Source organism: Salvia splendens, chromosome 13, assembly GCF_004379255.2.
Source record: "Salvia splendens isolate huo1 chromosome 13, SspV2, whole genome shotgun sequence".
NCBI classification, from domain to species: Eukaryota; Viridiplantae; Streptophyta; class Magnoliopsida; order Lamiales; family Lamiaceae; genus Salvia; species Salvia splendens.
Genome location: NC_056044.1, coordinates 33,286,647 through 33,312,021, shown reverse-complemented (window position 1 = coordinate 33,312,021; position 25,375 = coordinate 33,286,647). Strand labels below are relative to the sequence as shown.

Below are 25,375 nucleotides of genomic sequence, written 5' to 3'. Positions count from 1 at the left end.
GTGATATGACTCAAAATCATTAAAACAACTGATGCTCTAACGTTAAAATTAGTAAAACATTGATTCTTCAGGTATATATAAATGAATTAGGAAACATACCACTTAAAGTATTGAAGTGAAGCCACACCTCCCGAATGGTTGTGTTACCAATTTCTCTCGGCAATGATCCTTGAAGTCGGTTCATTGCAACTTCCAATTGCAATAAACTATTGTGAAGAAAAATTTCTTTCGGAATATCACCTATGAGATTATAAATTAATTATCCATGCATAAATTCAGTTATCGATATTATCAAATTGTTGCACGAGCAGCTAGTAGCATAACAATATTCATTATTAAAAATGGACTAGTTCATGTATAATTGGGATCCGAAGCTATCAATAATAATGTTTTATGGGACAAACCGAAGCAAAAAAGACTACTCCCTCCGTCCTATAAAAATATGAGCAATGTGTATGGCCAAGGAATTAAGACAAAATTGGTAAAGTAAGAGACAGAAGGATAATGGTATGATAAAGTAAGAGAGAAGAGGAGAATGATAGTTAAAGTAGTGTTATTGGATAGTGATAACTTTCCGAAAATGGAATGCACATATTTTTGTGGGACAGAGGAAAATGAAAAAGTGCACATATTTTAATGGGACGGGGGGAGTATATTTTTTTGGTATAAGGTTGGACTATAATATAGGATGAAGCATGCTCATGGAAACTAAAATGCGAACAATTTAAAAAAATATGAAGAATTGAAGATAGTGACTTTATGCAACTTTAATTTATGGTGCATGAAAGAAAGAATGGCATACCACTTAATGAATTGTACTTGAGGAATAAGGAGATAAGAGATGTCATGTTCACAATTTTTTTTGGCAATGCTCCGATTAGATTATTGTGTTCCAACTCTAGGTACTCTAAATTAACAAGGTGACCCATCTCTATTGGTATATGACCTGCAAGAATTTTAAGTTATTCAACAAGGTTATCCCTACACGTATTTAATTTGTAAGCAATTAACGTAATAGAGTTAGACAATAAAGGGAGAGAGAAAGGTTTGGAAACGTACCACTTAAAGCATTATAATCCATGTATATATCAACCAAGGAAGTCAAGTTACCAATTTCTCTTGGCAACGAACCACTAATTCCATTGATAGGTATGCTCAATATCTCTAAATTAGTAAGACTGCCGATCTCTTTTGGAATTTCACCTGTAGTGTTATAATGAAATCTTAAAATTAGCTCTTTTCACAATTGAAAGATCATGTTTTTCCGGTTACTGTATTCTTACTTTATCAATTACATACTAAAACCCATGTCATCCGAAATAGCCTAATTCTATGGTACGGATGGAGTATTAAAATGCAGGAATTGAAGGTGGTGGAATAACTCATACCAGTTATATTATTGTATGCAAGGCTAATTGTCCAAAGGGATGTCATGTTTCCGATATTTCTTGGTAATGATCCACTCAGATGATTCACCGCGACACCAAGAAACTCCAACGAAGTCATGTCGGACATCGTTGCAGGTAAAGGGCCTGACAAATTGTTGGTACTCATGCCCAAGCTAACTAAGTTAGTAAGATAACCAATCTCCTTTGGAATATTACCTGCAAATTTGTAAAGTTGCATGGAATCAAAATGTAATCATATGTGAATATATAAGTGTGGTTAAATGAGAATATAGTACATCTTAACCAAAAATGAATAACTTTGAATATATGATACAACAATTTAACGTATAAAATAATATCAGGAATATCATATAAAAAGAGCAAAGAACTAATAAGTATATCATATAAAATGGACGAAAACCCAACTTATACATCTTATCCATGTTATCATGTGTACACGTATTATCCAAAATTATAAACGGTATAACGCAAAAAATATTAACGCAAAATTATAAACGGTATAACGCAAAAAACGGTATAACGTTCTAGATGGAATTTCACAGATTTCCTCATATATTTGAAGAACGTGAACCACTAAAGTTGTTAACGCTTATGTACAAAGTTTGTAAATTAGTAAGAGCACCAATCTCTTTGGAAATATTACCTATAACTAAGTATTAACAAATCAATCTAGCCGAAACAATTGAAGATCTTACCACATAATTCGTTGTTATGAAGATCCAACAATTGAAGCATTTTCAAGTTCCCAATTTCTCTTGGCACGTAGCCACTAAAGTTGTTCACACTCATATCCAAAGTTTGTAAATTTGTAAGAGCACCGATCTCTTTTGGAATATTACCTGTGTATAAATAACATAAATCAATATCCAATTATATATTATGAGTTTATACATTCACAGATTATTTCTTAAAAGATAAAAGTAATATGAACTTAAATAAAAGGTAGGGAAATTATTAAAACATGCATGGGCATAAAATCTTACCACTAAAATTGTTGGCACCCAAGTATAGTTCTTGAAGCAATGTCAAGTTCCCAATTTGTGTTGGCACTTGTCCACTGAAGTTGTTGTTGATCAAAGAAACATAGTCAAGCAGTGAACAATGCTCCAAACTCGATGGTATTTCCCCAAACAAGTTGTTGTAAGAAAAACGAAGTCTCTTGAGTTTATGCAGATTGTGTTTGCACATATCAAACGGTAGACTACTAGACAAACTATTCTTCCTCAAATTCAAAACTTCTAAAAATGACATGTTGAAAATAGATGCGGGGATAGGACCATGAAAAGAGTTATTGCTCAAATCTAAAGAAACGAGAAAAGAAAGATTTCCGATTTCTGGTGGAATGGTTCCAACAAGGCCCATGGAAGATATATTCAACTGAGTCACTCTGTGATAGCGAGAATCACAAGTAACTCCCATCCAACTACAGATATTGCTCTCATTTCTCCAACTTTGGGGCAATATATTATGGGGATCTAAAGATATTCGAGATTTGAAGGCAAGAAGTGAAGAACGATCAGCATTGATATCTGAATTGGCTGAGCTATAATCAATCAGCCATTGAAGAAGTAAGAGTGATGTTATAAGGAGGTAGAGTTGGGCAGATCTATCCATTAGTCGACAAGATATGAGATACCACTATGTATATATATACCTCAAACTTGTGCGGATTTCTATTTTCTTTTCTTTTTTTGTGGAGGGAAGTACAAATAGGGAGTGACTGTTACTTAAAGTAGAAAAATAGTTGGGTTTACCAACTATTTTGAAAAATAAATGTTTGAAGAAAAACTTTAAAGAAGACTTGGTCGTTTCTTATTTACAAAAGAAACTTAAAGCTGTGCTTTTCAAAATATTTAAGAGTTTATAAACTTTTTGAAAAATGTTTGACAAAATAACTTTAATAATTCATACATTACAATTACAGCATTCAGGTTACGAATAATTCCATAATAATTCATATTTTTTAAATACATACTCCACCATCCCTTGGAAAAAAAACTTTTGAACGATAACAAGTTTTAATGTATAACTGATAAAATGAGATACACAAAAAAAAATAATTCAGTACTTTTTACTGGACAGAAGAAATATTATATTATACTTTAAAGTAAACTTTTAATATTAATATGTTTTTCAACGAGCTTACAGTGGGTTTTTATAATAATCCTGGTTGCATTATACAGTGCTTTTAAATATTAATCCCACTTTTCAAAGGGAACCCAGTATAATGAATTTATTTTTATTATACTATTTACATCACATAATAGGAGTCCATATTTGATTCGACAAAAATTTAAAAAATGTAAAGAAAAGTGAATTGAAAAATTAGTGGATTAAAGATCCCATTTTTATTCATTAGTTTAATAATGAATGTGAGTGGAATGTAAGATCTAGTTACCATTTATAGTAAGTAAAATTGGACTCTTTTTGTGAGACAGATTAAAATGGTAAAAATGGACTTTTATTATGGAACGGGGTAGTAATAGTCAACAACTTACAGTAATAAAAAATTACCATTTAAATTAAAATTAAAAATATACTTTTCAGTCCCATAAAAAATGAAGCAATTCTTTTAAGCAAGAATTTTTGAACACGTAGACTTCAAGTCTTGCTACCCAAACGTTACTTGTTCTTATTATAATATGGTGAATCATAATTAAATATTTTTTTCAATTTCAATTAAATTAACTAAGCACATTGATTTCCGTTTCCAACTATAGAAACAAAGAAAAGGAAAGTACAACAAAAAATTAGGAAAATTTGAAAAAAATACAAAAAAAATCATGCAAACTGCAATAAGGTCTGTCTTAGCGTGTGAATTTTTATTACAACTTGAACATAGAAAATCACCATACATTAATTGCTTTCAACATGCGAGAGTTCTAAATCAAGCTCAAGTAAACCAAAATATTCGTCCAGAATCTCCTTCTTGTTGGTGTTGTTCTTCCTCCATTTCGTCTCTTCGATTATATCCAACACCGAACAAGAATTCGACTAACCATCTTGGCCTTCCATATCTTATAATCATGTAACCACATCCAATTCCAATTACAAATCCATATGCATACCCTACCACCACACTTCTCCAACCAAATCCATCTACAAATTCATCAAGAAATCCAGACTCACCATCATCATCTTCTTGAGGAATCATTGATTTTTCAAGACATAGTTTTGTCAATGGAAATCCACACAATCGTTCATTTCCCACATATGATTCATTACCAAATGTGGAAAGTTGAGCAGACAGTGGTATTTTTCCCTCAAGATTATTCATCGAAAGGTTTATCTTTGAAAGAAATGTCAACCTTACCAATGCATTCGGAATTTTTCCATCTAGATTGTTTGAAGACAAGTCCAACGACTCGAGCCAACTCATACGTCCTAGAGATGGCGGTATATGTCCTGTGAGGGTATTGTAAGACAGATTCAAGTATCTTAGAGACTTAAGATCCCCTATAGAAGGTGGAATGCTCCCAGAGAATTTGTTGGAGGATAAGTCAATAGTTGTAAAGGTATCCAATAGTCGCTGCAATAACAGATCCATTCCTTTCAAAGTGAGTGTCAACTCTATATATCTTAGAAAGACATTTTCTTCATCGGTATGCTTTTCATTGGCATCTATCATACCTTGAAATTTCTTGAAATATCTATCAGGTAGCGCGCCAACAAATGCATTTTGTGATACATCCAAGACTTGCAACTTTGGAAACGGTTGCTCAGTACTGCTTGCAGCCTCCAACATTGTACCATTGAACCTATTTTTTCTCAACACGAGGATGCGAAGTTCAGGGAGTGTTTCCATCCAGAAGGGAAACGGACCTCGTATTTCATTATCACCAATGTCGACGCCCCACAGACCATGGCAATTAACTAAGGTTTGGGGCAGTGTTCCATTCAATCTGTTTCCATTCAGATTAATTGACCGAAGACTGCAACCCAATGTAAATGTTGATGGGATGAGACCACTAAGTTTATTTGCATTCAAATAAAGGATTAACAGAGATGTGCTCATGTTTCCAAGACAATTTGGGACTTCTCCTTCCAAATTATTGTTTGATAGAAAGAGGGTTTGGAGGGTTCCCAAGTTGCAAATGGATGGTGGAATCTTTCCACTGAAGTTGTTACTATGTAGTGCGAAATTAATCAGCTCTGATTGATTCACAAAGGTGGATGGTATTGGACCTGAAAGTTTACTGTGTCAGGTTTCAATTTTGAGCAATTTGGAAATCTATGGTTGTCATAAATAATGCATTATAGTACTAAGATAAGAGGTGTGATCTGTTGCTAACTTTCTTAAGTTGTTAACTCTGCTAATTCATCAACGCAATGTATTAAAAATATCAATACAATGACATTAAAATATCAATACAAACTTAGTTGACATTTTAATACACTGTGTTGACATCGATATTTAAAGTGTTTTGTGTTGACATTTTAATCTCATCGTGTTGACATTTTTAATACACTGCGTTGATGAGTTAGCAGAGTTAGCAACTTAAAATAGTTAGCAATATAACGTACCCTATAGTACTAATAACCACATCCTAATGCACACGGATGTCAATTTTAGATACAAAGTATGTCATTTTTAAAACGAAATATGCATAAATCAACATGAATTTTCCAATATACGTGATTCCTCATTCCCTTGTGATTCAACTACATTTCATGCATTGATGAAATGGGCAAGAATTTATATGAACAACATTACGAAAGAGCAAACTGAGATAGGAAATCATACCATACCGCTTAGATTATTGTTGTTAATCCACAATTTTTGAATGGTTGTGTTACCAATTTCTCTCGGTAGTGATCCACGAAGTTGATTGCTTCCGATGTTCAATTCCAGTAAAGTTTTGATACGAAATATTTCTTTTGGAATTTCACCTGTGAGATTACAAATCATCCAAACATAAAATTCTTTTGGAATTCTATGTATTAAATTATATATGTTACACAATATTATACTATCATACCATTTAATTTATTACTATAAAGAAATAAATAAGAAAGGGATGTCATGTTCCCAATTTCCTTTGGTATGGATCCACTGATTAGAAAATTTTGATTCAATTGGAGCTCCCATAAATTACCAAGACGACCAAACTCTTTTGGTATTGGACCTGCAAAACACCTTTTTCATGAAGCATTCATGTAGCAATAGAGTGTGACAATAAAGGAGAGATAAAAGGTTGTAAACATACCACTTAAAGCATTATTGTGAAGGTATACACCAAACATGGCTGTCAAGTTCCCAAGTTCTCTTGGCACTGAACCACTAATATTGTTGCAACACATGCTCAATCGTTCGAAGTTAATAAGACGACCGATCTCTTTTGGAATTTCACCTATAGGGTTATGATAGAAATAAAAAACTTAGCTCAAATTTACCGTCAACAAGTGATTTACTCATACCAATTAGATTATTTTCTTCAAGGCCTATTCTGCGAAGGGATGTCATGTTTCCAATATCTCTTGATAATGATCCACTCAAATCATTCCATGCAAAGTCAAAATACACCAAGGAAGTCATGCCATAAATAGTTGCAGGTATAGGGCCTGAAAACTCATTGAAACTCATGCCCAAACCTTGTAACTTTGTAAGATAACCAATCTCTTTTGGAATATTACCTACCAATTTGTAAAATTGCCGGATATTAAAACGCAATCATATATATAACTGCCCGAGTATAAATATAATTTGAAAAAGAAAACAAAAATTAGATGTAGAATATAATTAGACTAGCTAAATTTTAACTGCCGGATATTAAAATGCAATCATGTATATTGTCCGACTATAGATATAATTTGAAAAAAAAATAAAAATTTATATGAACATCAAACATTACGAACTTCTGCTTATAATAAGAGGTTTATGATTCAAAGTGTATTTTTGCGTCTTACTATGATTTTTTTTAGATTTTATTCGGATCATACTCGTTTTGTCTTAACATTTTTGAAAGTGTTTCAACATGTATCTAATTTCAATAGTAAAATAAGAGTATGATACAAAATCTTACCACTCAACTTGTTGGTACTAAGGTCCAACAATTGAAGCAATGTCAAGTTCGCAATTTCCCTTGGAATATTACCTGCGAGTAAATTACACCAAATAAATTCCCAATTATAAATAAGTTTAAACATATGTAATATGGAAGTCTTGATATCATGGAGATAAGATCTTACCCCTTAAATTGTTGGAACCCAAGTATAACACTTGAAGCAATGTCAAGTTCCCAATTTGAGGTGACACGTGTCCACTAAAATTATTGCTGACCAAAGAAACATACTCAAGCTGTGAACAACGCTCCAAACTTGATGGTATTTCCCCAAACAACTTGTTGTAAGAAATATGAAGTCTCTTGAGTCCATGCAGATTTTGTTTGCACATATCAATTGGTAGGCTACTTGACAAACTATTATTCCTCAATTTCAATACTTCTAAACTTGACATGTTGAAAATAGATGAAGGAATAGGACCACGAAAAGAGTTCTCGCTCAAGTCTAACGAAACGAGAAAAGAAAGATTCCCGATTTCAGGTGGGATGGTTCCTACGAGACCCATGGACGATATATTCAACTGCGTCACCCTGTGATAGCGAGAATCACATGTAACTCCCATCCAACTACAGATATTGCTTCCGGAGCTCCAATTTTGAGACAATATATAATGGGGATCTAAAGATATTCGAGATTTGAAGGCAATAAGTGAAGAACGATCAGGGTTGATATCTGATTTGGCTGAGCTATAAACAATCAACCATTGAAGTAGTAAGAATGATGCTATAAGGAGGCAGAGATGGGAAGATCTATCCATTAGGCTTGATTGTAATGAGTGAAGGAAGACAAGATTTAAGATACCTCTCAATATATACACCAAATGTGTGTTATCCACATACTTAATTTGTGTCCTTCAATCCTAGTTCTCCATATATTCATCAAACGGCCGAGATTTAGTCTTGATTTTGGTATGTGGATATTGTCTCACCGTATATAAATGACGTGTTATTTAAAATATAACCAACTATTAAAATTTAACAAGTTAACAATGTGAAAGTGGGAATAGTATTCAAACTTGAGTACCACAATCATAGTCATGACTTGTGAGGACATTGCCGAAGACTTGGTGAAGTCTTCCCACTTGTGGAGCTATTATTCATGGATTATGACATGAGAAAGTGATGGGACTTTAATATTTGTTAATAAATTGTTTATTAATAATTTAACTATGCCATTCTAATTCATGTGATAATATACTATTTCGAGAATAAAATATATTACTCCATCCATCCAAATACGTGTGAATTGTTAATTTTAGGCACACTGCACACATACTAAGGCATTTGTGCGTAAATATGACACATATGTTATTACATAGAGTATGAGCATAGTTTTAAAAGAATTGTGATGGAAATAAATTCTCTATCAATTGAATGAGGTCAGGAATTTCAAGGCGAAAATTTGTGGAAAATGTTAGTGGAAAAAATTAAATAATCATCAATTATAGAGAAGTATGGACATGTTTTGACTGACTTAGAGGGCCCAATTAAGTCTTCGTAAAATATGTAGAAGACTTGGTCTTTTTTTTTTCATTTATGACAACAAACGGTCTTCTCCTTGCTTTTGCTCTTTTTGTTTGTTTTAAAAAATTCCACTAAAATTGTTGTATTCAATAAACACTATATCCATTTCATTTCTTCCTGATTTGTATATCTCTTCAATTTCGATTCAAATGTCTTGTATAGTCCTGTCAAAAATGGATAGCGGATACCGGACAATTCCTGACCCGGCCCAATACCCGCCAAATATTGGATACCCGCTATCCGCAAAAACCGGGGTCGGGACCGGGTACTTTTAATTGGGTATCAGGTATTCCTGATTCAAACTTCGAACTTATAGTAAGTATAGTATTTACTTTCAACTCGGATAAAGTAGTGTTTTTATTTTATAATGGGCTTATAATTGGGCCTCTAATATATTGAATTCGACTTTTGTTAAATGATGATATAATCTCTCCATTGCATCAGTTATAGCACATGACATGGGCCTGGCAATGGAGACCAATGGGCCAACGAGACAAGAGGATGAGAGGATCAAACCGCGCCCGCTAGCAAGAACAGAACACGTGAGATTTATTATTCAGATATTCTTATTTATAATTCTTATTATTATTTTTTACTAATTTATTATTATATAATCTACTAATAATTACTTAAGAAAATTAAGAATCATAATAGTTACTACAAAAATAATACTCCCTCAGTCAGCCATTAGGAGTTCCATTTCTTGGCGACACAGGCTTTAAGAAATGTTAAGAAAAGAGAGTGCAAAAAGGTTAGTAGAACATGAGTCTCATTTGTATTTATTAGTTTTAAATGAAATGTGAGTGGAATGACCAAGACTCCTATTCGGGGATGAACTAAAATGAAAAACGGGACTCCTATTCACGGACGGAGGGAGTAATAATTGTTTATTATTCATTTATTAATATTGTTTTATCAATTAATAATGATTATTATTACTAGTGATTAATTATTAGTGACTTTCTCAATTAAGAATTTATTAAAACATCTTAATTCAAAATACTATGGATAATTTTATTAAATATATTATTTTCATCTTTATTATTATTATTATTGTTAAATTTAAAAACAAACTTTAATTATTAGGTATATTAGTTAGTAGAATTTATCTAAAGTAAGTAATCATGCTTAACTTTTTTATCGATTTCTTAATTGAATTTAACTAAAGTAGGTGATCTTCCTAATTTTTCTTGATTACTCCACACAAGAGATAAGTAATCCCTCCAATGCTCATTAAATGTCACATATTTTTTTATTTGTACGGTCGGTAATAACTGTCTCATTTCACTTTTACTATTTTTAGTAAATATACCTCACATTCCACTAACACATTTCACTCCCAATTATTATTAAACTAGTATATAAAGGTGGGGTCTACCTCATTCCGTTAAGGGGTGAGTGACTCGATCTAATATTGTAGCACTTCCTCCGTCCCATTCAAGATGGTCACCTTTCCTTTTTTTTGTTTGTCCTAATCAAGATGACCACTTTCTAATTTTGGAAATAACCTCATCTCTCCTCATTATAATATTTAACTACATTTTTTCTCTCTACTTAATTCCATCTAACAACACTTCCTAAAATCCCGTGCCACTAAAAAATGTGGCCATCTTGAGTGGGACGGAGGGAGGAGAGACTTTATTTAGTCTTGATCTAACTATTAGAGTGGACCACAGTCAATAAGAAATCTCGGTCTTATCTTTCCTCATGAGTGGAAATCCGAAGTTCATGTGTGTGGCCCATTTCTAATAAACATGTCCAAACTTTAAGCAGTGGCGGCAGTACGCATAATATCATCCATCCCGATGTTGTGAAGAAATTTCAGTTACAGGTTACAACAATTAATCCTTTCTGTGTGCATGTGGCCAACCAATCCTTTCCGTGGGTATGTCGGCAAAAGTGTAACAACACCAACTTATCATTTCGATTGTCGTTGATTTATTTGTGTTCCACGTTGATGGTCCAGACGTGGTTTATGTTTGACGGCGCCGAAAAAGTAAAGATTTTTCCAGTGTTCTTTATGGTCTTTACCACATTAAGGTAGTGTTAACTACTTGGGGTTATATAGCTCACATGGATAAGAAGCATATGATAAAGGACATCATTACAAATTTCCTAGTACATAATTGCTATTAGGAGGTAGAGATTTAGTCATAATATGGTATGTGGATATTGTCTCACCGCAATGCAACCATATGTATATATGTATATTATAAATCACTTGGGATTTAAAATCTAACCAACTATTACAATTAAAATATTCAAAATTGAGTACCACAATCGTAGTCATGACTTGTGAGGGCATTCATTGCCGAAGAATTGGTGAAGTCTTCATGAATTATGACATGAGAAAGTGATGGTGCTATCCGCCGCTGTGCTCTTGCCATTGGCACAGCGCTGCTCGATACATTGACACTACTAGAAAAATTGCTTCTCACTACACTTTTTTTATCACACTTTATAAAAAGTGCCAGCATAGATGTACTATCTACACACTAGCTTTTCACTGCACTTTATAATATATTATTACTGCACTTCAACATAAAAAGTGCCATCATAGATGTACTATCTACACACTACCTCTTACTACAGGTACCCGGTGCTGCACTTTCATAAGTGCCATTATAGATGAAGTGTCAGCACAGTAATTTTCTAGTGGCAATTTTAAGTGTCATTACAAGCCAATTTTCTAGTAGTGTGAGCACGTCCGTGCCAGCGAGCAGCTGACATGGTTGCTCCTGATTGCCTTTGACAATTTCCTTTTTTTAAAAAAATTTGGATTTTAATTAAAATATATCCGTTTTCTCCCCACTTTTAATTTGTTTTTTCAATTTTTTTCCCCAAAATTCACATTTTCATCTACAAATACCCCCACTTTCACACAAAAAATTCCACACCACACTACACAATTCCCATCTAAATTCTCTCATTTTCTCTTATCAATTCTCAATCTTTCTTTCGCTCTTACAAAAAAATATCCGGCTCGGGCGATCACCCCTCCGACTCCCGCGGTTGGAACCCCTAATGGTTCGGCTCACAACCATTCCCCTAGTCCAGAAACGCAATTTTCGGCCCCTCCTCCTTCCCAAGGTTCTCAAGCTCCGGGTGGCTACCGACCTTACCCAGTGGACGACCAAGATGCCCCTGATGGGCAATACGGGTGGTCAACCGAACCCACTCCTACTCCTCCTCTTCCTACTCCTACTTATAATCCTCATAGTGTCTGCACCCTGTACACTCCGGTGGAGATGGATCAATTATTCAAATCCTATTTGAGTATCTCCGAAGATCCGGAGGTTGGCACGAACCAAAACGGAGATAGGTTTTGGTGGCGCGTCTCTCGCCGGTACAATGAAAACCGCCCGGATGGAACCATCGAGCGCAATGATAGTATGGTGCGCAATGCCATATACAGAGCCAACGAAGAGATCCAAAAGTTCCATGGGTATTACCTCTAGGAAGAGCAGTCGGCGGGGAGCGGCATGAGCGAGGTTGGCATCATCAGAGCCGCCTTGGAGACCTATCAATCCATAAATTACAAACCGTTCAAGTACCTCAGCGCTTGGCAGGAGGTGAGTGTGCATCCGAAGTATAGGGGAGACGTATCATCCTCCTCTAGCTCCTCCAACAAACGGTCGAGGCCGGCTCCGATGATGTGGCTAGCCAACTTGCCGGAGCTAACTTGGGTAGCCCCGACGCCGGCCCGAGAATTCTCAACGCTGGCCGCAAGGAAGGAAGAAGGCAACGGCCAATCGTCTTCGCGGCGCGACTCCATCCGACCCAGCTCCCTATGTGCTACCTCAACCCCCCACCAACTCGTTGTGGGGGATTTTAGCCTAACTCAATTTGGCCGATAGGTCAACTATGACCCCCGAGCAACTTCGATCGCATGTGCCAATGATACGGGGTCTCCAAAGAACATTGGGGGTAGAGTCGGATGAATAGTCTTCCACGAGGGTATTTTTAGCCTTTAATTATGTAATTTTTATGTTTTAAGAGTGTAATTATGTAATTTTAATTTTTATGATTTTAATTATGTAATTTTTAATTTTTAAATTTTAACTATGCAATTTTTGTTTTTTTTATAATTTGTAATATTATTTCGGGTAATTTTAATGCATTTGAATATTGTGGAAATGTTTTTATTTAAATTGAATAATAGAATGGTGGGACCTCTTGCGGAAGAACACATGTGGGTGTTGTGCTCTTGCCTAAGAGCAGAGAGTAAAAGTGGCTCCGGGCCTACATCCGTGCTCGTTGGCAAGAGCACGGATGTGGATGCTCTGACTATATATCTTTGATACCTATCATATCTTAAATGAAAACTTTGTAAGTCAAGTAGCCAATGGCAAATAACTGCATTAATTTATTGTGGAAAATGATACAAACTCTTAGAAATACTAGATTTTTCAGCAAGAGAGGTGGATCATCATCCATGGACATATCACAACTCAAGTCAAGTAACTATAAATTATTGGCCGGAGGTTTAATCATGAAAAAGTATAATTTCATATTAATGGAAGGAAGAATTGTGACTGAATAAATTGTCCATATTAGTGGTTAGTCAATGATATATATTGGGGAAAGTAAATGTTTGAAGGTAAAGTTTTCTTGATATTAAATTGCCAAGGCTTACAAATGGGGCACGGCATCAGTATATACAATTTGACTTATACAGGAGACACAATTTTTTTAAAATATAGAGAAAACTAGGACTTTTCTTATATTGAAAAATTATAAACGTAATTATCTAATGTTTCAGTAAGTTACTAATTTAGGTATGATTTGAAGATTTGCCCACTATTAATTAACACATGTGATGGAGCCCAATGAGCAAATGAGGATGGACATGTATGGGCTGATAATGGGCCGAGAAGATCAAACCAAGCCCACAAGCCGTGGACTAGACTAAGGAATAATGATAACTAAATTACTGAAATATTCAAAGATAATTGAATATTTGAATGCATATTTTACCAAACACTTGACACAACTAATCTAATTATTCGTAAAAGACAACAACATTATTCATATTTGATGCCCAATTCTATTTCTACCTATCACCAATTGGGACGGGCAATTTATTAGGGAAATCTATCTCATTAACCGATTCACTTCTTTCTTGCCCTAATCTTCTTTTCTCCCTCACTTTAACTCATGCTGATAATTCAAACCCCAATTCTCAAGTAGAAACCCCTAATCTTCTCTTGATCACTTCTCTCTTGAAAATTTTAGTTTCACGAAATTTATAAAAATCAAAGCTTAATTTGGTCGTTTTCTATATAATTTCAAGAGATTGAGGGTATATGCCCTCCAATGATAAGATAACAAACACACTGATAATGAACCTTACAAAACATTGGATAATCAAAGCAAACATATCCATACTATTACCAACACATTCTTGGATAACTAAGCTTCATCACCACTATTGTCTCTTCTAACCTGATTCCTCACAACTCCGTCTATCTCCTCTTTCCGGCTTTGGCAACACTCAAAGATCTTCTCGAAAACATCCTCAACTTTCTCGAAGTATTTATACCTGAAACTTGGACAAAGTAAAAGCACCCAAGAGAAACCTCCTAAGCCCACAACATATCCAGCAGCAGCAAACACATAATCCCACTCAATCTCCCTATCCGATTCCACTTCCACAAACTGCGGTGATGGATTCGTGCAGCTAATGTTCAGAGGGAGACCACACAATCCCGTGTTCCCTTCAAATGAATCAGCAGAAAATGTTTGCAACTGATTCCCAATCGGAATCTCTCCAACTAGCTTGTTGTGAGATACATTCATCACAACAAGGAATGTGAGCGACGCGATCTCCTTTGGTATCTCCCCCGTGAGCTGGTTCATCGAGAGGTCAAGCGATCCAAGCTGCCTCAACTTGCCAAATGACTTTGGGATTCGACCGGTGAGAGCGTTGTGAGATAAGTTGAGAAGATAGAGTGAGTTGAGCTTACCAATTTCCACGGGGATTTCGCCATGAAAATTATTGCAAGAGAAGTCAATAGAGATAAACTCTGGCCAAATCTTGACAAGCTCAAGCTCTATCCCTTTAATGGTTAATGTCACCTCGTCCCCGTAGTAGTATCCTATCGTAGCCATGACGCCTAAGTTGATACGCTCCAATTCTGCATCACGATCCAACACCATTCCTCTCCAGTATGTGAAGTTAAAAGGATTTATTTTGCCACTGAAATTATTGGAAGCGATGTCGATGATTTGAAGACTTGGCCAACTCTTTTGACATGTGATCTCTCCGTGGAATCTGTTCGAACGCAACACAAGCAACCGCAAGCTAGACGGGAGCATACATGGGAAATTACCAACTATGTGATTGTTTCTCACATTCATAACTTCTAAGGAAGTGCAATTCTCTAGAGAAAGTGGAACACCTCCTACCAAATTGTTGTGACTCACATCTAAAGTCTTTAGGCTGCAATTGGGAGAAATATTATCAGGGATCCAACCAGTCATGTTGTTTCTACCCAGATTAAGAACTTGAAGATTCTTCAAGTTTTCAAATAGACAAAGAGGTATACTTCCACTCAAGTTATTGTTTGAAAAGTCAAGAAATTCAAGACTTGTATTGTTGCAAATGAAGGGTGGAAGTGGTCCCCATAGACTGTTGTTTGCAATGGATAAGAACTTAATGTCGCGGGAGCGAAAAATGAATGGTGTAATCTCTCCACTTAAGTTGTTCGAATCGACCACTAAACTAAGCAGTCTTGATTGATTCACAATGGTGGATGGTATCGGACCTGCAAGTTTATTTTGAGATTGCCAAGCTTCAAATTCATCTAAACAATAGATGATCTTAAAATGTACTAGACCTAGGTAGCACTCTATAAAGTATAAAGGGTGAAACATGAAAATGGGCATGGATCCCTTGTTGTCCTTCCTCCACATCGGGTGTTGTGCTCTCACAGCATGAGAGCACAACACCCCTGCTGTGGAAGAAGCATAGTAGGGGATCCATGTTGAAAATACAAGTTGACCTTAAATTGTGTTGTACTAGAGATAGCATTGTATATAACATTAAGCATACAATATCAACTATGCACAACCCTATAATACAAATATATGAGATAAACGAGTGGGTTTCATTGTTTCCTTTTAACTTATTATAAAAAGTGGGTTTCATTGTTTTGAAGTTGAAGTTTGATTATTAAGAATATTTTCATTTCCAAAAGATTAAGAGGTAATTCCATCCATCATCAAGAATGTCATATAGTGGGCCATGTGTATGTGTGTGAGAGAGAGTATGATACCATTTAAATTGTTATTGTTGAGCCATAAGTAGCGAAGAAATGTCATGTTTCCAATCTCTTGTGGCAATGGCCCATTGAAATTGTTTACTTCCAATTGCAACTCTATCAAATTAACAAGGTGACCAATCTCTCTTGGAATGTGACCTGGACAACATGAATTTTGAACATCCAATTTGTTTAATACTACTACTATGCTATTCTTGTATATTGAGTTATTGCTAATATCTAAAGAAACAAGAAAAGAAAGATTTCCGATTCCTGGAGAAATGGTTCCTGCAAGACCCATGGATGATATATTCAACTGAGTCACCCTGTGATAGTGAGAATCACAAGTAACTCCCATCCAACTACAAATACTTCTCTCACTACTCCAATTTTTGGCTAATATATTATGGGGATCTAAAGAGATTCGAGATTTGAAGGCAGTAAGGGAAGAACGATCAGTGTTGATATCTGAGATGGCAGAGCTAGAATCAATCATCAGCCATTGAAGTAGAAAGAGTGATGTTATAAGGAGATAGAGATGGGAAGATCGATCCATTAGGCTTGATGATTTTAAAAGTAGTAACGTGTTATCTTTATATTATATATATATATATATATATATATACACCTCAAACGTGTAACGTGTGTGTGTTATCTTTTTTCTATTGAGGTAGCCTAGACTTAAGTAATTTCCCTCCATATTTTCTTCACTAGGCTGGGACTTAAGTATCTTAAATACGGTAGTGAGAAAAGCTTTAGATTTAAAATCGACAAAATATAAATTAGTTAAGATTTAAAATCTAATCATGTGACGAAATATTTGAAATTATACAAAACCAACAATGTGAAAGTAGAAACAATATTCAAAATTAGAGTACTACAATCATAGTCACGTGGATATTGTCATATTGCAAAAGAGATAAAGTCGTCTTCCCACTTATTAAGGCTAAATTAATTCTTACATTAAAATTAAAGCCAGTTTAGAGCTCTTAAAATCAAACACCAAAATTACATGATGTATTTGTAGGTATGGAATAATCGACAATGCTATAGATGCATTTGAATAACTTTGTATAGATAATGAACTTGATGCTTGGTTGTAATGTCATTGATTTTTTTCACTCAACGAAAGAATTAGAGTAAAACTTCGATTATGTGTTTAGCTTAGTTTTTCAAAATACGTTTATAAAATTTTTTAAAATATAACAAGTAAATTTTAATTTTCAAATAATTGTGTAAGTGACAAATACTATAATCATTTTATAAATAATTCCATTATATTATACTCCCTCCGTCCCGCACTACTCGCACCTTTCCTTTTGGGCACGGAGATTAAGGAATGAGTGATAGACAAAGTCAACAATTACGGCTGTAGGTATAAATTGTTACTAAAAATGGAAAGAGTGTAAATAACTTGGGACGTCCAGAAAGGAAATAAGTGCAAGTAGTGCGGGACGGAGGGAGTATTATTTTTAATATATTGATTTAAGAACTTATTGTCTAAATATTGCAGTAGCTAATTTATTAAAATTGCTACCTCATTTAAGTTTGTTTAACTGGCGGTCTTCGATATTTTGGGCTTACATTCGGGCCTCTAATATATTTATTTGATATTATAGGAATATTATAATTGTATATGCTATGGATGGGTCGACAATACGTAAGGTTTAAAACATTGGCCCAAGAAGATCGAACCGTGCTAGTTTGTCTCAACCAAGATGACACATTTTTATTTTTAGTAACTTTCTCCAATTGATGCACCCAACCATTTTTTTATCCAATTAAATATCTTATTCTCTTTCTCTCTATATTTAATACTTACACTCACATTTTCTCTTTCCAATTAAATATATTAAACAACTCCTAAAATCTCGTGCCGATTAAAAAATGTGTCATCTTAGCCGGGACTAGGGGAGTAATTCCTAAATGTGAGCAAGATTCTGTTGTGGGAAATATTCTAATTCCAAAATTTTAAACTCTGATGTTTGTTTCATATTTTCATATTTGTATATTTATATTTAAATGTCACACTTAGACATAGTTGAATTAATGAATTATCATAGTTATCACATCAAACTAATTATAAACATATTATCAACGTATAGCTGCGGTGGATTTTGACCTAAAATATGACATGTATGGAATCATAAATAAAACAAGAAAAGTAGTTATTACTTTTATTTTTATGGGTGAAATAATTATTACGGAAATTAATTTTCCATAGTGGTTAGTGATTACTCATTATGATGATAAAATTATCTACCAATATAATTGGCTTGAGGTCAATATTTTATTGGCTAAAAACTGCATTGATTTCTCTTGCACAAAGTATTATTTATAAAATATTTAATTAATCAACGAATCAAATGAAATTGATGATAAAATTTCGGTGAAATTGAATCGTTATGGCTTACAAAGTGTTCCTATATAGAGAAGTATGAAAATATTTGACTTAGTCATAGCCTCAATTATATCTTTTCGAAATATATTAAATTTGACTGAGCCTCATTATTTTATTTAAGCTTTTTTTATTTCATATGCTAGTTTGACTGAGTATACATCTTTGTTTTATAGTATGTGAATTTTTGTTATTGTACAACATAAGAGAAGATTTTCATTTCAGCAGCAAACCAGAAAACGTGAAACAATCAGGATTACAATCAAAATCAAAGGAGAATACTAAACATTGGATAACTAAAAAAAAGGCATTCATACTTTTTTATTTTCGTCTGCTAACAAGCTTGATCCTTACTGCTGTCTTCTAGCCTGATTCCTCACAACTCTTCTTCGTCTCTCTCTTTTCTTCCGGCGCTGCCAACACTCAAATATCTTCTCAAAAACATCATCAACGTTCTCGAAGTATTTATACCTGAAACTTGGGCAGAATAAAAGCAGCCATGAAAAGATTCCTAAGCTCAAAGCATAACCAGCAGCAGCAAACACATAACCCCACTCGATCTCCCTATCCGATAACACTTACACATGAGGTGGTGATGGTTTTCCATCACTCCCTTCCCATTTTCTCGTCAATGGTAATCCACACAATCCTACATTTCCCACATATGATTCCGTTACCAAATGTGGAAAGCTGAGTAGACTGTGGTATTTGTCCCTCAAGATTATTCATCGAAAGGTTTAGTTTCGAAAGAAATGTCAACCTCGCCAATCCACTTGGAATTTCTCCATCCAGTTTGTTTGAAGACAAGTCCAATGACTCGAGCGAACTCATACCTCCAAGAGATGACGGTACATGTCCACTGAGGGTATTGTGAGACAAATTTAAGCATGACTGACAAATGTTAAAATAAAGGGTTCCACTTCCAAAAAGAGACATACAATCATTTAGAAAATATTCATTATATTACTATTATGGAAACCATTTATTATACTACTATTATGGAAAATTATGCAGTCGTAAATATGAAAATTACTACTACTATACATTATATTGCATATTTGTATATGCAATAATATTTTAAAATATCTTATATGTACCGACAATAAAAAAAATATATGACTTGCATTGTTGAATATATTTTTTGCAGTTTAGATTGTTGAATATATATTTACAGTTTAGATTTATGAAAATACATATTGGCTAAGGTCCATACAAATATTTTAGTTGATTATTTCTCTTAAATGTTAGATTTTTTAGAATCCGTGCAAACCGTGTTCTGTATTTACCTTTGCTCGTTCCAAACTATAATTATGGCTCCTGGATTGCATGCTGTGAAGATTATGGCCCTTTAAAAGGAAGCCCAATCCACATTTGCAGCCCAGCCCATCCCAATATATACTCATTTGTTGATGGCCCAATATAGAGCCCTAGTCCACGTGTCATGCGGTGTGTGGTGTATGAGAGACGAGGCATTTTTACACTTGGTGACTCGGTTAAACCTCTCGTTATCGATTCACTCTCTCTCTATCTTTGAGCGACGGTTCCTTTTCTTCTTCTCCATCTCTCTGAAATTACGGTTTTCACCCTCGTCTTCTCCTCTCTGTGCATGAGCATAAGAGATCCTTCCCTTATCTCTTTTTCGAGTGATTATGATTCTTCGTGGAAGGAGGTTGCGGGAATCTCTGGTTTCTGGTCTTAGGGTTAGACTGATTGTTGGTTCTTACTGTGTGCGAGAAGGCTGTATGTAGGCGTGAGTGTGAATGTGGTGGTTTGGGGCACAGTTGTGGTGTTTTGTGAGAGGGCTGATCTCCTTACATATGTTAGATGTAGTCTTGTTCAACCCTAGCCTTCGGCTGGTCGATCTCTAACACATGCAAAGTGTTTAATCACACAATAGAAACAATATATATAATTTATGAACAAATTAGCCTAACTTAGAAATACAACATTGCATAACTCAAGATGCATTATTCGCAAAACATCATACACACAACATGCTAGTGTTACAAATGAAACTAAAGAAAAGCACAATGTTTGTCTTGAATCACCTTCTCCTTGTTTTTGCTTTAGCTCTATTTCTTCTCTTCATCTTACTATTATTATAACCGACGCCAAAAAAAGAATTTCACTAACCATTTTGGCTTTCCGCTTCTTATAATCATGTAACCAATTCCAATTCCAACTACAAATCCACATCCATACCCCATCACCACACTTCGCCAACCAAATCCATCTATAAATTCATATGCATCATCGTCTTCTTGAGGAAACAATGGTTTTTTGTTGCTCCCCCCACACGATTTTGTCAATGGAAATCCACACAATCCTACATTTCCCACGTATGATTCATTATCAAATGTGGAAAGTTGAGTAGACTGTGGTATTTGACCCTCAAGATTATTCATCGAAAGGTTTAACTTCGCAAGAAATGTCAACTTTGCCAATTCACGCGGAATTTCCCCATCCAGTTTGTTCGAAGACAAGTCCAACGACTCGAGCAAACTCAAACTTCCAAAAGATGGCAGTATATGTCCTCCTATGGTATTGTAAGACAAATTCAAGTATCTCAGAGAATAAAGATTCCCTAGAGAAGGTGGAATGCTCCCAGAGAATCTGTTGGTTGACAAGTCGATAGCTGTAAAGCTTGTGAGCAGTCGCTGCAATAACTGATCCAATCCTTTCAATGTGAGCGTCAAATCTATGAAGTCCAGAAAACCGTCTACCCCGTCATCGGTCTGGTTTTCCTTGGCATCTATCATACTTCGAAAGTTCTTGAAATACCTATCAGGTAGAAAGCCAATAAATTCATTATGTGATACATCCAAGACTTGCAACTTTGGAAACGGTTTCTCAGTGTATGACTTCGAAGCCACCAACATGGAGCCATTGAACTTATTTGACCTCAAGACGAGGACGCGAAGTTGAGGGAGTATTTCCATCCAAAAGGGAAATCCATCTCGTATTTCATTATCACCAATGTCGATGGCAAGCAGGTTTTGGCAATTGATTAGGGTTTGGGGAAATGTTCCTTCCAATTTGTTTCTATTCAAATTGATTGACTGAAGACTGCAATCCTTTGTAAATTTTGATGGGATGAGGCCACTAAGTTTATTTTCATTCAAATGGAAGATTAACAGAGATGTGCTCAAGTTTCCAAGACAATCTGGGAGTGCTCCTTCCAGTTTATTGTATGATAAAAGGAGGGTTTGGAGAGATCTCATGTAGCAAATGGATGGCGGAATCTCCCCACTTAAGTTGTTGGAAAAGAGTGCTAAGGTGACCAGCGTTGATTGACTCACAAAGGTAGATGGTAAAGGACCTGAGAGTTTAATTTTGAAAACACATAAACAATGAATGATCAAACGGTGTCATCAAATAATGTACTATAATTGTGCTCCCTCCATCCCAAAATAGTTGAAGCATTTTTTTTTACCACATGATTTCTGAAATTGATGTTTAAAGGTTAAAGTGAAGAGTAAAAAACAAGATCAAAGTAACATAGAATAAAGTTTTTGCGAAAAAACGAAACTACTTAACTACCTTTGGATAGCTCGAAAAGGAATACGACTCAGCTACTTATAGGTAGCAATCTATTGTATAGCTATTGGCATACAGTAATAGAAAATTCTACCTATGCATATAAATAAATACTCCCTCCGTCTCCTATTAAGTGTTCACTTTTGCCAATTCGGTCTGTCCCCCGTTAAAAGCCCACTTTCTTTTTTGACCATTAATAAGTTGGCCCCACATACCACTAATGCATTTTCCTCACATTTTATTATAAAATGAATATATAAAAGTGAGACTCATATTCCCTTACTTTTTCAATCAATTTTTCTTTACCTTTCTTAAAATTCGTGCTAAAAAAAAGTGGACACTTAGTGGGGAATGGAGGGAGTATGTAAATAGTAGCCATTTTTCCTTTAATAACCGTACAGGAAATTTTCGGCTAGTGTTATTTACTTTGTTACTTTAATTTACAATTTTTTTCTAAATCATACAAGTTGTAAATAACACAACTACACAAACAAATACTAATCCAGAATGGCTACTAATTTCACTTCATTTATTTAAATGCAGTATGGAAATGGCAGAATGATTATCTATGTAAAATGTATTGGCATGAAAGATGTCAAAATCATGAACATGAATTATGTAATAAACTTGATTCTTCACCCCCTTATGTTTAGACTTTAGACTATATTTCTATATAAAGGAAAATCATACCGGTTAAATTATTGAAATCAAGCCACAGATTTTGAATGGTTGTGTTACCAATTTCTCTAGGCAATGATCCAACAAGTTGGTTGGTTCCAATGTTTAATTCCAATAAATTGTTGAGAAGAAATATTTCTTTTGGAATATCACCTGTGAGATTAAAACAGAGAGAGAAAGAGGCAATTTCTTCAACTGAATCGTTAAGAGCTCCAAAATTTGATTTTGAGTAGAGAGATAGTATAATACCATTTAAATTATTTTTGAAAAGCCATAACTCTCGAAGGCCAGTGAGATTTCCAATTTCTCTCGGCAATGGTCCACTAATATTGTTGGTTGCGATGTTGAGTATCTCCAAATTATTAAGATGTCCAATTTCTTTTGGAATATTACCTGTGAAATGTCTTACAAAATTTGAACATGGTAACACATAGGAGTAATATCCAATGAGTTAATTAACTAACTTTGTATCCAATATGTATAAAGAAACATGAAATCGTACCACTTAAATTATTGATGTTCAGCTTTAGTTGGCGAAGGGATGTAATGTTTCCCATCTCTTTTGGGATATCACCTGTCCGAATTTGAAATTGTGACAATCCATTTGGAACAATGACATGCTGCTAATTAATTACTTAAAAATGAACACTAAAATAAAGATTGTGGTACATCTCCCATTGTATATCCAGAGGATTGGTTAGTAGAATGTGTGACCTACTTACCATTTATGGTAAAAGTGAAATGTGACTTCTTTATTGTGGGACGGACCGAAATAGCTAAATATGACTATTATTATAGGACGAAGGGAGTAATATTCTTGGAGATAAGCTAACGTACCAGTCAACTTATTTCCATCAAGGCTTAATAATTGAAGCATTGTCAAGTTTCCAATTTCTCTTGGAATATTACCTGGGAGTAATATACCAACAAATCAATATCAAACTACATATACATGAGTTTCTACATTCAATATTAATTCATTTCAAAGAACAAGTAATATGATCTTAAATTAAAAAAATATATGTAACCCAATTGTCAGACTAATTAATTTGCTATATATTTTGAAGACCAATATTAACCTGGACTTACCAGTCAACCTATTTGCACCAAGGTTCACTAATTGAAGCTTAGTCAAGTTCCCAATTTCTCTAGGCACAAATCCACTTAAACTGTTATTGTACAATGTAAGATACACAAGCTGCTTACACTGATTCACACTCGGTGGTATTTCCCCATACAACTTGTTGTAAGAAATACGAAGAAATACGAGTCTATCGAGATTGTGTTTGCACATATCAAGAGGCAAGCGACCAGACAAATTATTATAATTTAAATTTAAATGTTCTAAATATGACATGTTGAAAATAGAATGGGGAATAGGACCATGAAAAGAATTCTGGCTCAAATCTAAATAGACAAGAAGAGAAAGATTTCCGATTTCTGGTGGAATGGTTCCTACAAGACCCATGGATGATAGATTCAACTGAGTCACCCTTTGTTTATGAGAATCACAAGTAACTCCGATCCAACTACAGACATTGCTCTCACTGCTCCAATTTTTGGTCAAAATATTAGAGGGGTCTAAAGATACTCGAGATTTGAAAGCAATAAGCGAAGAGAGATCAGTGTTGATATCTAAGTTGGCTGAGCTATAATCAAACAACCATTGAAGTAGTAAGAGTGATGTAATAAGAAGGAAGAAGTGGGAAGATCTATCCATTTTGCTTGATTCTAAAAGTAGTAATGTGTATGGGTATACAAGATGTGAGCTCGTGAATGTTCGTTTTAAATTTTGCATGTATTTTATATTATCATAAACAAAATAGTGATGATTTTTCATTGGGAAACAAATAATCAGAAGTAAAAAAATTAGACTTCTACATTCTATGCTGAATAAATCAAGATAATGAATGTTGACAATTTAGACAATTGGTGTGATTGCAAATATTGACAATGTAGAAAATTACTTTAATTACAAATTGTCTAAAAATATTGACAATTTAAACAATTACTTTAATTACAAATATTGACAATTTAGACATTTATGAATGTTATAATTGACAGAATATTATAGTATAAAAAACTTGACTCTTACGTGCTGTGCCGCCTCTCTCGACTTCTAACATGACTAATTTGTGATGCAACTAATCTAATTTTTCATAAAAGACAGTAACATCTATACTAATCTAAAAGGCGATTTTTGAAGTTATTTTTAAGAAATATTATTAAAAAAAATCTTTTTAAAATAATTTTATAATTAGTTATAACGTTGTCACTTCAGGGATATCCGATAAAATTGGAACGATACCTGCGCAAGGATGACACGCAAGGATGATAAACGTACCTACATTATTCTCTTACTTACTTTAATTTCTTTCCACTTTAACTATTTATTGTCATTTTCCCTAAACAAGTGCCTGAAAACAGTCAATCACTTGAGATGGGAAGGATGTGCCTGAAAACAGTCATTTTCCCTAAACAAGTGCCCGAAAACAGTGCCTAAAC

At 34.5% G+C, this 25,375-nt stretch overlaps 4 protein-coding genes across 9 annotated transcripts; all 4 read right to left on the bottom strand.

The window, feature by feature from the left end:
- Nucleotides 1–676: 676 nt before the first annotated feature.
- LOC121760926 (LRR receptor-like serine/threonine-protein kinase GSO1) lies at nucleotides 677–3,023 on the bottom strand. The gene is made up of 6 exons (XM_042156517.1): nucleotides 2,393–3,023; nucleotides 2,105–2,248; nucleotides 1,389–1,604; nucleotides 1,060–1,203; nucleotides 803–946; nucleotides 677–708 (listed from the first exon to the last, which is right to left on the bottom strand). Exons 1-6 carry the CDS (start codon nucleotides 3,021–3,023, stop codon nucleotides 677–679), a joined length of 1,311 nt encoding a protein of 436 aa, XP_042012451.1.
- Nucleotides 3,024–4,159: 1,136 nt separating this feature from the next.
- Nucleotides 4,160–8,381, bottom strand: LOC121761459 (LRR receptor-like serine/threonine-protein kinase GSO2). Of its 3 annotated transcripts, XM_042157103.1 has the most exons (8): nucleotides 7,599–8,381; nucleotides 7,433–7,504; nucleotides 6,828–7,043; nucleotides 6,617–6,760; nucleotides 6,389–6,535; nucleotides 6,159–6,299; nucleotides 5,040–5,594; nucleotides 4,770–4,938 (listed from the first exon to the last, which is right to left on the bottom strand). In XM_042157103.1, the coding sequence occupies exons 1-8, from the start codon at nucleotides 8,227–8,229 to the stop codon at nucleotides 4,910–4,912; spliced, it is 1,935 nt and encodes a 644-aa protein (XP_042013037.1). In that variant the 5' UTR covers nucleotides 8,230–8,381; the 3' UTR covers nucleotides 4,770–4,909. The 3 variants fall into 3 exon arrangements, with proteins under 3 accessions (XP_042013035.1, XP_042013036.1, XP_042013037.1); XM_042157101.1 differs by having other exon boundaries at nucleotides 4,160–5,594; nucleotides 7,599–8,380; XM_042157102.1 differs by lacking the exon at nucleotides 6,828–7,043 and having other exon boundaries at nucleotides 4,160–5,594; nucleotides 7,599–8,380.
- A 6,026-nt stretch (nucleotides 8,382–14,407) lies between these two features.
- LOC121760925 (receptor-like protein 52) lies at nucleotides 14,408–15,910 on the bottom strand. The gene has a single exon (XM_042156516.1). It carries the CDS (start codon nucleotides 15,908–15,910, stop codon nucleotides 14,408–14,410), a length of 1,503 nt encoding a protein of 500 aa, XP_042012450.1.
- A 4,661-nt stretch (nucleotides 15,911–20,571) lies between these two features.
- LOC121761110 (receptor-like protein 36) lies at nucleotides 20,572–24,626 on the bottom strand. 4 transcript variants are annotated; one of them, XM_042156702.1, is made up of 6 exons: nucleotides 23,960–24,626; nucleotides 23,708–23,779; nucleotides 23,373–23,444; nucleotides 23,120–23,263; nucleotides 22,883–23,023; nucleotides 20,572–21,974 (listed from the first exon to the last, which is right to left on the bottom strand). In XM_042156702.1, exons 1-6 carry the CDS (start codon nucleotides 24,588–24,590, stop codon nucleotides 20,755–20,757), a joined length of 2,280 nt encoding a protein of 759 aa, XP_042012636.1. In that variant the 5' UTR covers nucleotides 24,591–24,626; the 3' UTR covers nucleotides 20,572–20,754. The 4 variants fall into 4 exon arrangements, with proteins under 4 accessions (XP_042012636.1, XP_042012637.1, XP_042012639.1 ...); XM_042156703.1 differs by having other exon boundaries at nucleotides 22,931–23,023; XM_042156705.1 differs by having other exon boundaries at nucleotides 24,077–24,626.
- Nucleotides 24,627–25,375: the final 749 nt, after the last annotated feature.

Coding starts and splice junctions, on each gene's coding strand:
- LOC121760926 (XM_042156517.1), bottom strand. CDS start 3,023: ATGGATAGATCTGCCCAACTCTACCTCCTTATAACATCACTCTTACTT. Junction 1,605..2,104: donor TCATAACAACGAATTATGTG/GTAAGATCTTCA, acceptor ACAAATTTGCAG/GTAATATTCCAAAGGAGATT. Junction 1,204..1,388: donor TGCATACAATAATATAACTG/GTATGAGTTATT, acceptor ATAACACTACAG/GTGAAATTCCAAAAGAGATC.
- LOC121761459 (XM_042157101.1), bottom strand. CDS start 8,229: ATGGATAGATCTTCCCATCTCTGCCTCCTTATAGCATCATTCTTACTA. Junction 6,761..6,827: donor TGAAGAAAATAATCTAATTG/GTATGAGTAAAT, acceptor ATAACCCTATAG/GTGAAATTCCAAAAGAGATC. Junction 6,300..6,388: donor TTATAGTAATAAATTAAATG/GTATGATAGTAT, acceptor GTAATCTCACAG/GTGAAATTCCAAAAGAAATA.
- LOC121760925 (XM_042156516.1), bottom strand. CDS start 15,910: ATGTGGAGGAAGGACAACAAGGGATCCATGCCCATTTTCATGTTTCAC.
- LOC121761110 (XM_042156702.1), bottom strand. CDS start 24,590: ATGGATAGATCTTCCCACTTCTTCCTTCTTATTACATCACTCTTACTA. Junction 23,780..23,959: donor TGGTGCAAATAGGTTGACTG/GTAAGTCCAGGT, acceptor TATTACTCCCAG/GTAATATTCCAAGAGAAATT. Junction 23,264..23,372: donor GAACATCAATAATTTAAGTG/GTACGATTTCAT, acceptor GACATTTCACAG/GTAATATTCCAAAAGAAATT.